The following is a 19,011-nucleotide window of genomic DNA, read 5'->3' on the forward strand; positions in this document are numbered from 1 at the left end:
CAGCCATTATCGGGGCCAAGCGCAAAGAAGAAGACAAGACATGCCAGCATGGCTGGAAGTCTCAAGCCAACTGCAACAATGAGCCATTAAGGACCTATTAAGTTGATTTTAGGCAAAATAGCAGTCAAATTTTAAATACAGTCAATAATAATGGTTTAATGGTTTATCACTTTCGACCAATAGGTGTCACTGTTACGAAACTGATGTGGTTTAGTCAGATTGAGATGACAATGACACATGCAAAGTTTGGTGTCAATATGTCAAAGCATTGCAGAGATACAGCCTCAAGAGTAATTTTTGCATCATGGCTCAACTCTGTTGCAGTGGTATATGAAAACTGTTTTGTCTATCAATCCGAAATCCATAAGTATTTGTCAGCATGGTCTGAAGACGATACGGATCAATTTTGGTGAAAATCGGACAAACGGTCTAGGATGAGTTTGAAAAAGTAGATTTTTAACAAATAACAAGATGGAGCACAGATATGTTTGCAAAATATGGCAAAATTGGTATCTATCTTCTCGGCATGAGCCAATGAATGTATTATGACCAGTCTCATTACAATAGGCTAATTTAATCAAAAGTTATTAGCATTTTTGTACATTTTATTACAACTTTTGACCACAAGGTGGCGCTGCCCCGAAACTTTTTGAATATCTTCGGGACATAGAGCGGAAGACACATACCGAGTTTTGTAATGATACACTAGTGCATTCTTAAATTATAGCATTAGCATTTTAAACCGTAATACTGCATTGAAGTCAATGGGAATTTCATGTTTTGTTTTATTATAGCGCCACCAAGAGGCACAATCCCACCAATTTTTTTATGTGTCCTCGTAGTGAGCCCATACATATGTGTGTCAAGTTTGGTGAAAATATTTCATTTTGTTTTGGAGTTATAGACATTTATATGAAAAAACACGTAAAAAATGACTGACACCTGACTTTGATTGGATTTTACTACCCCTTACTATCAATATTTTGACATTTGGGCATTAGCGTATAGCTATCGACCTATGTTTCCGAACTTCTGAGGCTGGTTTCGTCTCGATCGGACTAGCGGTTTTGAAGATATCAGCAAATGTTTTTTAAGCGCTAAATTACAACGCTGCGCAAACCATATGCCGAAACTGGGCATGTCTTGTATCGTTGGACTCGGCAAGGATTCAGGAGCCCAAAAAAGCTACTCCCATCAAAATTTTTCACTCACACCCAAAGTTATAAGCGTTTGAAAAAAAAGAATTATCCACTAGGTGGCGCTGTTTCGAAACTTCTCAGGCTACTTCAGGGCATCGTGGTGATGACCCATACCAAGTTTCGTAACAATCCGTTCATGCGTTCATAAAATACAGCATTTTTGCACATAATTCAAAATGGCCGACATCCAAAATGGCCGACATGGTAAAATTGGATATCAGTCGACTCGGCATGACGCCCTGAATCTAATGAGACCAATTTTATGATTTTTGGATAAACGGTTCAGAAGTTATAAGCCAAAATATGCATTTTTCGTATCTCCGGACCAGTAGGTGGCGCTGCGCCGAAACGCTGCATGTTGCTTCAGGTCATGCTTGTGATGACATGTACCAAGTTTGGTTTGAATACGATAAAGCGTTGTGGAGATATAGCCTTTAGTGTGTTTTTGCAACCTCTACGTAAAATTTGTTTGTGCGTTTATTGAAAACGATTGGACGAATCAACTTAAATTCCATAACTTTTTGTCAGCATGCTATGAAGATGATCTGTTTCAATTTTCATGAAAATCGGAGCAACGGCCTAGGAGGAGTTAGAAAAAGTAGGTTTTTCAGAAAATTCAAAATGGCGGGAAAATTTGCATACCGGAAAATGACATCATAGGGTGAAATCGAATCGGCTTGAGCCAAGGAATCCGATGAAAAAAGAATTTTGTTTCTAGCCCTTAGGGGTCAAAAGTTATAAGCATAAATATGAGTGAAACTTTGGACAGGTGGTGGCGCTAGAGAGATTGAGTTAGAGGCACCAAATTTGCTATAGTGACAGCTCAGACTGGCCTCTATGAGTGTGCCAAATTTCACAACTTTTTACCATACGGTTCTATGGGCTGCCAGAGACTCCTATGGCGGAAAAAGAAGAAGAAGAAGAAGAAGAAGCAGAAATATAGCTGCAAGCAGCCATTATCGGGGCCAAGCGCAAAGAAGAAGACAAGACATGCCAGCATGGCTGGAAGTCTCAAGCCAACTGCAACAATGAGCCATTAAGGACCTATTAAGTTGATTTTAGGCAAAATAGCAGTCAAATTTTAAATACAGTCAATAATAATGGTTTAATGGTTTATCACTTTCGACCAATAGGTGTCACTGTTACGAAACTGATGTGGTTTAGTCAGATTGAGATGACAATGACACATGCAAAGTTTGGTGTCAATATGTCAAAGCATTGCAGAGATACAGCCTCAAGAGTAATTTTTGCATCATGGCTCAACTCTGTTGCAGTGGTATATGAAAACTGTTTTGTGTATCAATCCGAAATCCATAACTATTTGTCAGCATGGTCTGAAGACGATACGGATCAATTTTGGTGAAAATCGGACAAACGGTCTAGGATGAGTTTGAAAAAGTAGATTTTTAACAAATAACAAGATGGAGCACAGATATGTTTGCAAAATATGGCACAATTGGTATCCATGTTCTCGGCATGAGCCAATGAATGTATTATGACCAGTCTCATTACAATAGGCTAATTTAATCAAAAGTTATTAGCATTTTTGTACATTTTATTACAACTTTTGACCACAAGGTGGCGCTGCCCCGAAACTTTTTGAATATCTTCGGGACATAGAGCGGAAGACACATACCGAGTTTTGTAACGATACACTAGTGCATTCTTAAATTATAGCATTAGCATTTTAAACCGTAATACTGCATTGAAGTCAATGGGAATTTCATGTTTTGTTTTATTATAGCGCCACCAAGAGGCACAATCCCACCAATTTTTTTATGTGTCCTCGTAGTGAGCCCATACATATGTGTGTCAAGTTTGGTGAAAATATCTCATTTTGTTTTGGAGTTATAGACATTTATATGAAAAAACACGTAAAAAATGACTGACACCTGACTTTGATTGGATTTTACTACCCCTTACTATCAATATTTTGAGATTTGGGCATTAGCGTATAGCTATCGACCTATGTTTCCGAACTTCTGAGGCTGGTTTCGTCTCGATCGGACTAGCGGTTTCGAAGATATCAGCAAATGTTTTTTAAGCACTAAATTACAACTCTGCGCAAACCATATGCCGAAACCTGGCAAGTCTGGTATCGTTGGAGTCGGCAAGGATTCAGGAGACCAAAAAACACACTCCCATCAAAATATGTCAACCACACCCAAAGTTATAAGCGTTTGAAAAAAAAAATTCTCCACTAGGTGGCGCTGTTTCGAAACTTCTCAGGCTACTTCAGGGCATCGTGGTGATGACCCATACCAAGTTTCATAACAATCTGTTCATGCGTTCATAAAATACAGCATTTTTGCACATAATTCAAAATGGCCGACATCCAAAATGGCCGACATGGTAAAATTGGATATCAGTCGACTCGGCATGACGCCCTGAATCTAATGAGACCAATTTTATGATTTTTGGATAAACGGTTCAGAAGTTATAAGCCAAAATAGGCATTTTTCGTATCTCCGGACAGGTAGGTGGCGCTGCGCCGAAACGCTGCATGTTGCTTCAAGTCATGCTTGTGATGACATGTACCAAGGTTGGTTTGAATACGATAAAGCGTTGCGGAGATATAGCCTTTAGTGTGTTTTTGCAACCTCCACGTAAAATTTGTTTGTGCGTTTATTGAAAACGATTGGACGAATCAACTTGAATTCCATAACTTTTTGTCAACATGCTCTGAAGATGATCTGTTTCAATTTTCGTGAAAATCGGAGCAACGGCCTAGGAGGAGTTCGAAAAAGTAGGTTTTTCAGAAAATTCAAAATGGCGGGAAAATTTGCATACCGGAAAATGACATCATAGGGTGAAATCGAATCGGCTTGAGCCAAGGAATCCGATGAAAAAAGAATTTTGTTTCTAGCCCTTAGGGGTCAAAAGTTATAAGCATAAATATGAGTGAAACTTTGGACAGGTGGTGGCGCTAGAGGGATTGAGTTAGAGGCACCAAATTTGCTATAGTGACAGCTCAGACTGGCCTCTATGAGTGTGCCAAATTTCACAACTTTTTACCATACGGTTCTATGGGCTGCCAGAGACTCCTATGGCGGAAGAAGAAGAAGAAGAAGAAGAAGCAGAATAATAAATATAGCTGCAAGCAGCCATTATCGGGGCCAAGCGCAAAGAAGAAGACAAGACATGCCAGCATGGCTGGAAGTCTCAAGCCAACTGCAACAATGAGCCATTAAGGACCTATTAAGTTGATTTTAGGCAAAATAGCAGTCAAATTTTAAATACAGTCAATAATAATGGTTTAATGGTTTATCACTTTCGACCAATAGGTGTCACTGTTACGAAACTGATGTGGTTTAGTCAGATTGAGATGACAATGACACATGCAAAGTTTGGTGTCAATATGTCAAAGCATTGCAGAGATACAGCCTCAAGAGTAATTTTTGCATCATGGCTCAACTCTGTTGCAGTGGTATATGAAAACTGTTTTGTCTATCAATCCGAAATCCATAAGTATTTGTCAGCATGGTCTGAAGACGATACGGATCAATTTTGGTGAAAATCGGACAAACGGTCTAGGATGAGTTTGAAAAAGTAGATTTTTAACAAATAACAAGACGGAGCACAGATATGTTTGCAAAATATGGCAAAATTGGTATCTATCTTCTCGGCATGAGCCAATGAATGTATTATGACCAGTCTCATTACAATAGGCTAATTTAATCAAAAGTTATTAGCATTTTTGTACATTTTATTACAACTTTTGACCACAAGGTGGCGCTGCCCCGAAACTTTTTGAATATCTTCGGGACATAGAGCGGAAGACACATACCGAGTTTTGTAATGATACACTAGTGCATTCTTAAATTATAGCATTAGCATTTTAAACCGTAATACTGCATTGAAGTCAATGGGAATTTCATGTTTTGTTTTATTATAGCGCCACCAAGAGGCACAATCCCACCAATTTTTTTATGTGTCCTCGTAGTGAGCCCATACATATGTGTGTCAAGTTTGGTGAAAATATTTCATTTTGTTTTGGAGTTATAGACATTTATATGAAAAAACACGTAAAAAATGACTGACACCTGACTTTGATTGGATTTTACTACCCCTTACTATCAATATTTTGAGATTTGGGCATTAGCGTATAGCTATCGACCTATGTTTCCGAACTTCTGAGGCTGGTTTCGTCTCGATCGGACTAGCGGTTTCGAAGATATCAGCAAATGTTTTTTAAGCACTAAATTACAACTCTGCGCAAACCATATGCCGAAACCTGGCAAGTCTGGTATCGTTGGAGTCGGCAAGGATTCAGGAGACCAAAAAACACACTCCCATCAAAATATGTCAACCACACCCAAAGTTATAAGCGTTTGAAAAAAAAAATTCTCCACTAGGTGGCGCTGTTTCGAAACTTCTCAGGCTACTTCAGGGCATCGTGGTGATGACCCATACCAAGTTTCATAACAATGTGTTCATGCGTTCATAAAATACAGCATTTTTGCACATAATTCAAAATGGCCGACATCCAAAATGGCCGACATGGTAAAATTGGATATCAGTCGACTCGGCATGACGCCCTGAATCTAATGAGACCAATTTTATGATTTTTGGATAAACGGTTCAGAAGTTATAAGCCAAAATAGGCATTTTTCGTATCTCCGGACAGGTAGGTGGCGCTGCGCCGAAACGCTGCATGTTGCTTCAAGTCATGCTTGTGATGACATGTACCAAGGTTGGTTTGAATACGATAAAGCGTTGCGGAGATATAGCCTTTAGTGTGTTTTTGCAACCTCCACGTAAAATTTGTTTGTGCGTTTATTGAAAACGATTGGACGAATCAACTTGAATTCCATAACTTTTTGTCAACATGCTCTGAAGATGATCTGTTTCAATTTTCGTGAAAATCGGAGCAACGGCCTAGGAGGAGTTCGAAAAAGTAGGTTTTTCAGAAAATTCAAAATGGCGGGAAAATTTGCATACCGGAAAATGACATCATAGGGTGAAATCGAATCGGCTTGAGCCAAGGAATCCGATGAAAAAAGAATTTTGTTTCTAGCCCTTAGGGGTCAAAAGTTATAAGCATAAATATGAGTGAAACTTTGGACAGGTGGTGGCGCTAGAGGGATTGAGTTAGAGGCACCAAATTTGCTATAGTGACAGCTCAGACTGGCCTCTATGAGTGTGCCAAATTTCACAACTTTTTACCATACGGTTCTATGGGCTGCCAGAGACTCCTATGGCGGAAGAAGAAGAAGCAGAATAATAAATATAGCTGCAAGCAGCCATTATCGGGGCCAAGCGCAAAGAAGAAGACAAGACATGCCAGCATGGCTGGAAGTCTCAAGCCAACTGCAACAATGAGCCATTAAGGACCTATTAAGTTGATTTTAGGCAAAATAGCAGTCAAATTTTAAATACAGTCAATAATAATGGTTTAATGGTTTATCACTTTCGACCAATAGGTGTCACTGTTACGAAACTGATGTGGTTTAGTCAGATTGAGATGACAATGACACATGCAAAGTTTGGTGTCAATATGTCAAAGCATTGCAGAGATACAGCCTCAAGAGTAATTTTTGCATCATGGCTCAACTCTGTTGCAGTGGTATATGAAAACTGTTTTGTCTATCAATCCGAAATCCATAAGTATTTGTCAGCATGGTCTGAAGACGATACGGATCAATTTTGGTGAAAATCGGACAAACGGTCTAGGATGAGTTTGAAAAAGTAGATTTTTAACAAATAACAAGATGGAGCACAGATATGTTTGCAAAATAGGTATCTATCTTCTCGGCATGAGCCAATGAATGTATTATGACCAGTCTCATTACAATAGGCTAATTTAATCAAAAGTTATTAGCATTTTTGTACATTTTATTACAACTTTTGAGCACAAGGTGGCGCTGCCCCGAAACTTTTTGAATATCTTCGGGACATAGAGCGGAAGACACATACCGAGTTTTGTAATGATACACTAGTGCATTCTTAAATTATAGCATTAGCATTTTAAACCGTAATACTGCATTGAAGTCAATGGGAATTTCATGTTTTGTTTTATTATAGCGCCACCAAGAGGCACAATCCCACCAATTTTTTTATGTGTCCTCGTAGTGAGCCCATACATATGTGTGTCAAGTTTGGTGAAAATATTTCATTTTGTTTTGGAGTTATAGACATTTATATGAAAAAACACGTAAAAAATGACTGACACCTGACTTTGATTGGATTTTACTACCCCTTACTATCAATATTTTGAGATTTGGGCATTAGCGTATAGCTATCGACCTATGTTTCCGAACTTCTGAGGCTGGTTTCGTCTCGATCGGACTAGCGGTTTCGAAGATATCAGCAAATGTTTTTTAAGCACTAAATTACAACTCTGCGCAAACCATATGCCGAAACCTGGCAAGTCTGGTATCGTTGGAGTCGGCAAGGATTCAGGAGACCAAAAAACACACTCCCATCAAAATATGTCAACCACACCCAAAGTTATAAGCGTTTGAAAAAAAAAATTCTCCACTAGGTGGCGCTGTTTCGAAACTTCTCAGGCTACTTCAGGGCATCGTGGTGATGACCCATACCAAGTTTCATAACAATCTGTTCATGCGTTCATAAAATACAGCATTTTTGCACATAATTCAAAATGGCCGACATCCAAAATGGCCGACATGGTAAAATTGGATATCAGTCGACTCGGCATGACGCCCTGAATCTAATGAGACCAATTTTATGATTTTTGGATAAACGGTTCAGAAGTTATAAGCCAAAATAGGCATTTTTCGTATCTCCGGACAGGTAGGTGGCGCTGCGCCGAAACGCTGCATGTTGCTTCAAGTCATGCTTGTGATGACATGTACCAAGGTTGGTTTGAATACGATAAAGCGTTGCGGAGATATAGCCTTTAGTGTGTTTTTGCAACCTCCACGTAAAATTTGTTTGTGCGTTTATTGAAAACGATTGGACGAATCAACTTGAATTCCATAACTTTTTGTCAACATGCTCTGAAGATGATCTGTTTCAATTTTCGTGAAAATCGGAGCAACGGCCTAGGAGGAGTTCGAAAAAGTAGGTTTTTCAGAAAATTCAAAATGGCGGGAAAATTTGCATACCGGAAAATGACATCATAGGGTGAAATCGAATCGGCTTGAGCCAAGGAATCCGATGAAAAAAGAATTTTGTTTCTAGCCCTTAGGGGTCAAAAGTTATAAGCATAAATATGAGTGAAACTTTGGACAGGTGGTGGCGCTAGAGGGATTGAGTTAGAGGCACCAAATTTGCTATAGTGACAGCTCAGACTGGCCTCTATGAGTGTGCCAAATTTCACAACTTTTTACCATACGGTTCTATGGGCTGCCAGAGACTCCTATGGCGGAAAAAGAAGAAGAAGCAGAATAATAATAGGAACACTAACGATTTCAATAGGTGCCTCCGCACCTTCGGTGCTTGGCCCCTAATAATAGGAACACTAACGATTTCAATAGGTGCCTCCGCACCTTCGGTGCTTGGCCCCTAATAATAATAATAGGAACACTAACGATTTCAATAGGTGCCTCCGCACCTTCGGTGCTTGGCCCCTAATAATAGGAACACTAACGATTTCAATAGGTGCCTCCGCACCTTCGGTGCTTGGCCCCTAATAATAGGAACACTAACGATTTCAATAGGTGCCTCCGCACCTTCGGTGCTTGGCCCCTAATAATAATAATAGGAACACTAACGATTTCAATAGGTGCCTCCGCACCTTCGGTGCTTGGCCCCTAATAATAGGAACACTAACAATTTCAATAGGTGCCTCCGCACCTTCGGTGCTTGGCCCCTAACAAGCAGCCATTATCGGGGCCAAGCGCAAAGAAGAAGACAAGACATGCCAGCATGGCTGGAAGTCTCAAGCCAACTGCAACAATGAGCCATTAAGGACCTATTAAGTTGATTTTAGGCAAAATAGCAGTCAAATTTTAAATACAGTCAATAATAATGGTTTAATGGTTTATCACTTTCGACCAATAGGTGTCACTGTTACGAAACTGATGTGGTTTAGTCAGATTGAGATGACAATGACACATGCAAAGTTTGGTGTCAATATGTCAAAGCATTGCAGAGATACAGCCTCAAGAGTAATTTTTGCATCATGGCTCAACTCTGTTGCAGTGGTATATGAAAACTGTTTTGTCTATCAATCCGAAATCCATAAGTATTTGTCAGCATGGTCTGAAGACGATACGGATCAATTTTGGTGAAAATCGGACAAACGGTCTAGGATGAGTTTGAAAAAGTAGATTTTTAACAAATAACAAGATGGAGCACAGATATGTTTGCAAAATATGGCAAAATTGGTATCTATCTTCTCGGCATGAGCCAATGAATGTATTATGACCAGTCTCATTACAATAGGCTAATTTAATCAAAAGTTATTAGCATTTTTGTACATTTTATTACAACTTTTGACCACAAGGTGGCGCTGCCCCGAAACTTTTTGAATATCTTCGGGACATAGAGCGGAAGACACATACCGAGTTTTGTAATGATACACTAGTGCATTCTTAAATTATAGCATTAGCATTTTAAACCGTAATACTGCATTGAAGTCAATGGGAATTTCATGTTTTGTTTTATTATAGCGCCACCAAGAGGCACAATCCCACCAATTTTTTTATGTGTCCTCGTAGTGAGCCCATACATATGTGTGTCAAGTTTGGTGAAAATATTTCATTTTGTTTTGGAGTTATAGACATTTATATGAAAAAACACGTAAAAAATGACTGACACCTGACTTTGATTGGATTTTACTACCCCTTACTATCAATATTTTGAGATTTGGGCATTAGCGTATAGCTATCGACCTATGTTTCCGAACTTCTGAGGCTGGTTTCGTCTCGATCGGACTAGCGGTTTCGAAGATATCAGCAAATGTTTTTTAAGCACTAAATTACAACTCTGCGCAAACCATATGCCGAAACCTGGCAAGTCTGGTATCGTTGGAGTCGGCAAGGATTCAGGAGACCAAAAAACACACTCCCATCAAAATATGTCAACCACACCCAAAGTTATAAGCGTTTGAAAAAAAAAATTCTCCACTAGGTGGCGCTGTTTCGAAACTTCTCAGGCTACTTCAGGGCATCGTGGTGATGACCCATACCAAGTTTCGTAACAATCCGTTCATGCGTTCATAAAATACAGCATTTTTGCACATAATTCAAAATGGCCGACATCCAAAATGGCCGACATGGTAAAATTGGATATCAGTCGACTCGGCATGACGCCCTGAATCTAATGAGACCAATTTTATGATTTTTGGATAAACGGTTCAGAAGTTATAAGCCAAAATATGCATTTTTCGTATCTCCGGACCAGTAGGTGGCGCTGCGCCGAAACGCTGCATGTTGCTTCAGGTCATGCTTGTGATGACATGTACCAAGTTTGGTTTGAATACGATAAAGCGTTGTGGAGATATAGCCTTTAGTGTGTTTTTGCAACCTCCACGTAAAATTTGTTTGTGCGTTTATTGAAAACGATTGGACGAATCAACTTGAATTCCATAACTTTTTGTCAACATGCTCTGAAGATGATCTGTTTCAATTTTCGTGAAAATCGGAGCAACGGCCTAGGAGGAGTTCGAAAAAGTAGGTTTTTCAGAAAATTCAAAATGGCGGGAAAATTTGCATACCGGAAAATGACATCATAGGGTGAAATCGAATCGGCTTGAGCCAAGGAATCCGATGAAAAAAGAATTTTGTTTCTAGCCCTTAGGGGTCAAAAGTTATAAGCATAAATATGAGTGAAACTTTGGACAGGTGGTGGCGCTAGAGGGATTGAGTTAGAGGCACCAAATTTGCTATAGTGACAGCTCAGACTGGCCTCTATGAGTGTGCCAAATTTCACAACTTTTTACCATACGGTTCTATGGGCTGCCAGAGACTCCTATGGCGGAAGAAAAAGAAGAAGAAGAAGAAGAAGCAGAATAATAATAATAGGAACACTAACGATTTCAATAGGTGCCTCCGCACCTTCGGTGCTTGGCCCCTAATAATAGGAACACTAACGATTTCAATAGGTGCCTCCGCACCTTCGGTGCTTGGCCCCTAATAATAATAATAGGAACACTAACGATTTCAATAGGTGCCTCCGCACCTTCGGTGCTTGGCCCCTAATAATAGGAACACTAACGATTTCAATAGGTGCCTCCGCACCTTCGGTGCTTGGCCCCTAATAATAGGAACACTAACGATTTCAATAGGTGCCTCCGCACCTTCGGTGCTTGGCCCCTAATAATCTGCCAATGGGGTGAGAAAAATAATCTTAAAACAACATTACTTTTCTTACCCCACTGGCAGACTAACTCTCTTAATTTTGAGTTATTTCCCCCCAAAATAAGACAAATACCTCTGCTTGTCTGGTAAATGTTTCTTATTTTAAATTTTTAAAATAAACACACACACGACAGGAGCATTTAGAGCTAACAAACACTATAAATACTAGAAGCACATGAAACTGTCAAGTCTGTGACACACACACATGCAGCCTCACACACACACACACACACACACACACACACAATCGCATACCCACACTTGCATACACACATGCACATATAGCCTCACACACTCGCACATACAAGCATGTAGTCTCACACACACACACACACACACACACGTACATACACGCATGCAGCTTCACACAGACACACACACACACACACTTGCACATAGTGTGTGTGTGTGTGAGGCTGCATGCGCACACACACACTCATATGCAGACTTGCATACACAGACACTCTCACATTCACGCATGCAGCCTCACACACACACACACTCTTTCACATACACGCATGCAGTGTGTCTCACACACACATGCACACTCTCTCACATACACGCATGCAGCCTCACACACACTCTCTTGCATGCAGCCTCGCACACACACACACTCTTTCACATGCACACATGCAGCCTCACAAACACACACACTCTCTCGCATGCAGCCTCGCACACACACACACTCTTTCACATGCACACATGCAGCCTCACAAACACACACACTCTCACACACACGCATGCAGCCTCACACACACACGCACACTCTCTTACATACACGCATGCAGCCTCACACACACACACTCTCACATACATGCATGCAGCCTCACACACACACACACACACTCTCTCACATACACGCATGCAGCCTCACACACACACACACACACACACACACACACACACACACACACACACACTCTCTCACATACACGCGTTAAATGCTCCTGTCGTGTGTGTGTGTGTGTGTGTGTTCAGACTGAAGTTGTGTTTGATGTTTGCTTCATTCAGGAAGTCTACTTTCTTGGAGCAGATCAAATAAAAGTGAGTTCATATATCGGACTGCTCGTACTGATTGACAAAAATGTAGCCATGTTCAGTAATCTTGAGAACTGAGGATGCAACACGTCGTGATATTGAATCCCGTTGACATGATAATCAGAATCAAACTGAACCGTGAGACCAGTGACGGTAATATCCATGAACATGATGTTCCCGTTCTTTTGTAGTTTACACAGAGTTAAAAAATGGATTTCAAAAGTTTTCCATTGTTGTAAGTGAACGGCCAAAATGCTCAAAAAGTTTTCTGTTTTTAGTTGAAAACGGTGTCATGTAAATGCCCCTTTAATTTTAGCGTTCAATCAGAGGTGTGGTGTGTCATTTTAAAGTCACCAACAAAACAATAGGAGGAAGAAGAAAAAAAAAACTAAAATAATACATTCTACAGAGATAAATCGCAGACCGAAGCATATTGAGAGAGAGAGAGAGAGAGAGAGAGAGAGAGAGAGAGAGAGAGAGAGAGAGAGAGAGAGAGAGAGAGAGAGAGAGAGAGAGAGAGAGAGAGAGAGAGAGAGAATGAAGGAAATGTCTTCCTCTCCACCGCATCCTGTCAAGACACACCTGTGATTTCTCTGGCTCAAAATAACACACCACAGAATGTTTTTCTTACAGTAAGAGGATCATTTTTTGATATCCAGTGTCATAAATCTAAAGCAGTGTCAGGCAACAAAGCAAAACTCAGAACTAAGCATAAGATTAAGTCAAAGTAATCCAGAACTTTTCAGTTTAAAGAATCCCACTATAACAATATATGCATGCCCTGTCACACACACTGAACTGATGACTGAGGCGTTTTTATCCTGACGCACCACGGATTCTCATCCAACAACCAGCATAATATATGCAAGTCTTACAATGCAGAGTACATTCAACACCATATACATTGCTTTTACATTTAGTCATTATGCAAATGTAGGAACATCACAAGCAATTGATCAGAATTGCACTAAACGCTCAATCTGGTTCAGAAGCACGAATGAGTGACTGGCATGCCCACATGAATAAGTGGGCGATTCATAGACAAACTGCTACCTGTCAATTAAACACAATGACTCAGTTATTACAACGACAGACGTTTAAATAGAGATCCAGAAGCAGAGTCTGAGTACTTTCTTTCTTAACACATTTATTGTTCACCGTTTGCAATAAAACAGTGATTGAAAGGGAAGCGAATACCACGCAGGACCAGGAACAGCACAGCACTGTACGACTCTTAGACAAAGACACGCGAATAAAAGCCAGAGAAAAAACACTGTTTTATATGCTAGCTGCGGGGTCTGCAAAGGCTGCTCCACACATTCTGATGATTTCTTACCACTTTCATTAAAAAAAAAGTAGGCCTGTGCGATATTGAAGAAAAATGCGATATGTGATATTTGTTAAATAATGCGATATGCGATACGATATTGCAATTAGTGTGTAAAATCTATTTCAATAATTATATTAAAAAAATTATTTAAAAACTGAGAATGAAACCATTTGTGTTTCACATTCTTTCTGGGTAAAGAAAGCATCGCTACAACTTCTGAAAGTGTGACCAGCAGTGGTTTAGCCAACATTTGTGTCACTGCTCACATTTCGGTGTGTGTGTCAAACAGCGCGAGACTACAAGTTATTGTTTTTCGCAAATTATTGCGTTTAATAATTCTTTTTAACATCAAGCAAGTCACATAAGTAACAGTAATGTGCCCAGTCTATTCTCTGCCCAATGTGTGAACTAAAACGTACACTTTTCACAGTGCTGAAGCAGCCTATTTCGATATATTGCACAGCCCTAAAAAATAGGATTATTAACAACTGTAAATTGCGCAGTCACTTTGCCCTAAAGCTAACCCTGAAGAAAATGAATGTCTTTTCCCAAAACAGCATCTGTCCCATCTGTAGGTGTATTAGGACAGCAGCATACGCAGGATTTAACCCATGGCTGACCTCCATTGTCTGACCTTTTTCACTCCACAACACACTATTTCTATTGCTTTTATACTGAGCTAATGATATTTTATATCCCCTAACCCTATAACCCTAAAGCTAATTGTTCTCCTCCTATTCAATAAGACTATTTTCCAGTTTCACAGACAAGGCTGACGCTAGACACAGACTAAATGCATGTTTGAGCTGTCTTAAAGGTACAATATGTAAGATTTTTGTGTACAGCCAAATTAAATTTTGTTGCAGTATTGTTCTGTTTAACACTGTGAAGCTGCTTTAAAACAATCGTCATTGTAAAAGCTCTATATAAAAAGTTGATTGATTGATTATTTCATATGCAAAAGATCAGCCAATCACAGCAGTGGGCATTTACACTGACGTCTCAGAGCAGACACGCCCCTTCAAATCAGAGGCTAAAGCCGCGGTAGCAAAAATGTCTTTCATTTCTAAATTATCTTATTTTCGAACATTATAAGTGCACCCAGGAAACTTTATAAAACATTGCAGTCATGACCCCTTTAAAACATTTTTTTACTGACACATAGCAATTTCTACCTGATAAATATTTTGAAGCTTGGCATACTTAAAATTAAAAGTGAAAAATTACCTTCACTATAAAAATGTCCATGCCTTCTTAAGATTTTATAAATTTACATGACCATTACAGGTTGCACAGATTTCTACACATTTAGAAATCACATTTTCATTGTTTTAGCTTATTTTTAATACTTGTTTTGTCTTTTTTTAAAGGGGTGGTTGCCTGCAATTTGACTTTTTTAACTTTAGTTAGTGTGTAATGTTGCTGCTTGAGCATTAACAGTCTCTGCAAAGTTACAGCGCTGAAAGTTCAATGCAAACGGAGATATTGTCTTTTAAAGTTACGGCAGTTTATTGCCTACAAAAATGGCCGGTTTGGACTACAACCAGCTTCTTCCTGGGTCGGTGACCTCATAAACCCTCACTAGTCTCCGCAGATGTGACTTCTGCCCAACATGTTTAAAATATTATGAGAAAATTATTGGATCCCCTGCTACGAATTAATGCTTCACACTTTTGTGATATACTGTATGTTTTGCTATGTTTGTTACATTTTCCTTATTCAAATAATAATAATTAAAAAAAAAAAGATGTGACTTCTGCCCGTAATGGGAAGGGGTGTGGCCTTAACCTGTGCTTGGCACTTCAGCCAATAAAAATACAGGAAACTACATTTGGCCATCTGACCAATCTAAGACCATTGCGTTTTTCAGAGGGATGGGCTTCATAGAAGCAGGAAGCAAACGAGCCGTTCAAAGGACAGTGGAGACAGCGGTGTGGAATAAAGGGAGAATAGAAGAAAAATATGGTGTAAAAACAAAAAAACAAAAGAAGTATTAAGACATGTTACACTGCGCCCCATAAACACAACCAAGGCTAGAAAAAAAACACGGAACCACCGTTTTAAGTCACTCTAAGGGCCTCACTGGAAGTTTGCTGATAAGCCAGACCCCTGTACAGTAATACTCAGCCATACCTGTATGAGCTTCCAGATTTGACTTCTTGTTTGATCTGGCGGTTGAGAGCATCCACAGCTGCCCTCCCTTGCCCCCCCTCTGGGGTGGTTTCATCGCCCATCTGCCCCTCCAACTTCACATCAGCTTTGTTCTCAGAAACCAGGGTCACTTTCTTGGCTTGCCTCTTTTTCCTTCCACTAGACAGCATCTCCTTCTCCTGCACCTTGTCAGCAATCTGACTCTTCTCCACCCCGCTGTCGATCATCTCTGCGTTGGTGTGTCTGGGTCTGTAATTGCCCGCTGCGGGTTTGGGGATCCAAGGATGGTCTCCCTTCTTTGGGATAGGCCAGGGTTTGTAGTCCTTCTGATACTGGGTCTCGTTGTTAAAAGTGACCTCAGGGCGGTGGTACTCGTTTTTGGGCTTGCAGCTGGCCTCCGGACGAACTTTCCAGTGTTTAAAGTCCTGACGCATCACAGATCCGGAGATGTTTTCATCATGGGATGGAGGAGCTTTGGTCCCCGCGTCATGGTCGTCGTGAAGAGGCTGCGTTTCTATGGCGACCTTTTGCACGGGCTGCTGCAGGTGAAGATGCTGCATCTCGGATACGTCCGGGTACTTTGTGAACACCAACGGCACCGCAATATCGGCCTTGTCCAGCTGGTTCCAGAACCGAGCCATACAGCAAGCTCTGGAGATGCAAGGCCATGCCATGATGGTTTGCAAACGTCTCACCTTCTATTATGCCAATGTCTTCCTTTCCCCGAAGCTGTTTTGTAGTCAAAAGTGGAACTAAAGCCTCACAGGAGATGCACAAAATGTCGCGGCAACGTTTTCCCCCTCTTTAAACGATGTTGTCAAAGACAAATCCACTTTAAATGATGCATTACGTCTTCTTGAGGGGTTTAATCTGTGAAATATCCCGGTTTATCTCCGTCCTGCTGCCCTCGCGATCGTTACAATGGGAGAATTGGAAAAGACACAGCAGCCCCTCCCGCCCCCTCCTCGCTCAGCATCCGTCGAGCTGAATCACCTGCCGCTGTCATCATCACGCAACGTCTGCAGTGGGAGGGGTCGCGCTCAAAGCCCCGCCCACTAAAGCAGAGTCCTGGGAGGGATGCTCAAAGATACTTGTTTTACTTATTTATATATATATATAATTTATTTATCAAAAGGAAATCCCCTTGAGATATGATATCTCGTTTTCGAGGGGACCTCAACAAAAAAAGAGAAAAGAAGAAGAAAAAAAGAAAAAAAAACTAACTAACATCACATCCACTACATACTGACAAAAACAGAAGCTCTTCATTACACCAAAACCACCCTTAACTTCCCCAATCAATCCATTCAATATTAGATAAACAGTTAAGGTCATTCATACATATTGACAATTGACAATGTATACACACACACACACACACACACACACCGCACATACATATTAAAAATATATATATATTATTATTTTATTTATTATTGTTTAGTTTAGGTTAGTTATACGTTTTGAAATAATATATATTTTGTTTTATTTAAATTCGAAAAGTAATTCAAATGAATTGTATTTTTTTATTCAGTTTTTCCACCGTTATAGCTATCATTATTTTATATATCATATGTCTTATATGTCATATATTACTTATTATTTTGCTATTATTTTAAGTTTCTTGTTTAGTTAAGTTTTGAAGTTTTTGAAAAAAATAAATGTTTTATAATACATTTTATGTTCATTTTCATTTATTTATTTCAGTGACACTAAATTTATTGTAGTTTTCATTTTATGGTTTCATTAACAAGTTAATTACACGAAATATTGGTATGCTCGTGCTTAACAAATCAGTAGTTCAGGTACAGTCCCATAAGTATTTTGTATGCAGGTTATTTGAATGAAGATTATTACTTAATGTGAAATCAACGACAGCGCGAGCATCAGCAAAAGCTCCTTTCTGCATGACTCCATTCTTCTCATGCACATGTTATAAGGCCTAATTTTGCACAGCTCTTTGCCTTCGGGGGCAAAAGTCTCATTGGTGTAATATCAAGGTATTCTTGGGTGATAATCCTATCACTTGCGGTGAATGATCAGATAAGGCAGGAGATGAAAGGAGGAGGGGAGCAGACCAAGACATGGTGTCAGACTTTGACCCTTTAGCGCTGAGCTGATCTCTCGGCCTCTCACCGGCTCTTGCCGTCTCTAGTTTAGACATGAAGATTAATTTTGCTCCGGCTGATGTGCCTTTGGTTCGGAGGATCCAGACTGCTGTCGTAGTGCAGTGGGTCTTCTCTTTCCTGGCCCTCGGTGAGTGCACATGCTTTCATTACTTTCATTTTTAATGTCTTTGCAAAGCCATCAAGTGTTGAGACTGAATGAGATCCAATCACAGTCTGTATTCTGACACATATTGCATAGGTAAAGTATAACGGGTAAACTTTTACTAGTTATTATTTCGTATAATATACTCAGTATAATCCCTTTTACAGTCTTGCTAAAAGTGCTTCTCTTTTAAGAAATGATAGATATTCTGCATTTACGTATAGTTCTGTAAATTGTGCAGTTTCATGCTTTAAAGGGGTCATGAACAGCATTGTTTTATAGGGTGCACTCATAATGTCCGTATCATAAAAGTCTGTTTGCGAACGAAATTGCGACTGATTTCTCAAAGAATCCGCAGTAAAATGTAGCGAACACAAATAAATAATGCTCAGCTGAAACATTCACATTGGTGAGAATAAATAAGCTCATTCCCAGCATTAGGATCCTTTGGAAGGGAATGTTATTTTTAGTCAGTTCGTCTCTCCTCGTCATCTCACTAACACTCCAGTGGGCGGAGCCAAAGCTGTGCTGATGAAGTGGGCGGGGCCAAAGCTGTGATTATGAAGTGGGCAGGGCCAAAGCTGTGCTGATGAAGTGGGCGGGGCCAAAGCTGTGATTATGAAGTGGGCAGGGCCAAAACTGTGCTGATGAAGTGGGCGGGGCCAAAGCTGTGATTATGAAGTGGGCAGGGCCAAAGCTGTGATGATGAAGGGGTTAGGGCCAAAGCTGTGATGATGAAGGGGTTAGGGCCAAA

At 40.0% G+C, this 19,011-nt stretch overlaps 1 protein-coding gene across 6 annotated transcripts in view; it reads right to left on the reverse strand.

Moving 5' to 3' along the window:
- Positions 1-16,952, reverse strand: part of map6a (microtubule-associated protein 6a) — a 49,199-nt gene extending 32,247 nt beyond the window's left edge. For 5 of the 6 annotated variants that reach the window (XM_067432938.1, XM_067432937.1, XM_067432942.1 and 2 more), the window contains exon 1: positions 15,969-16,951. In XM_067432938.1, coding sequence (XP_067289039.1) covers positions 15,969-16,660 — 692 coding nt within the window. In that variant the 5' untranslated portion in view covers positions 16,661-16,951. Of the gene's footprint in view, positions 1-15,968 lie in introns of all 6 variants that reach the window. The other variant, XM_067432936.1, reaches the window with a different exon arrangement.
- Positions 16,953-19,011: the final 2,059 nt, after the last annotated feature.

Source organism: Pseudorasbora parva, chromosome 23 (genome assembly GCF_024679245.1).
Source record: "Pseudorasbora parva isolate DD20220531a chromosome 23, ASM2467924v1, whole genome shotgun sequence".
Taxonomy (NCBI): domain Eukaryota; kingdom Metazoa; phylum Chordata; class Actinopteri; order Cypriniformes; family Gobionidae; genus Pseudorasbora; species Pseudorasbora parva.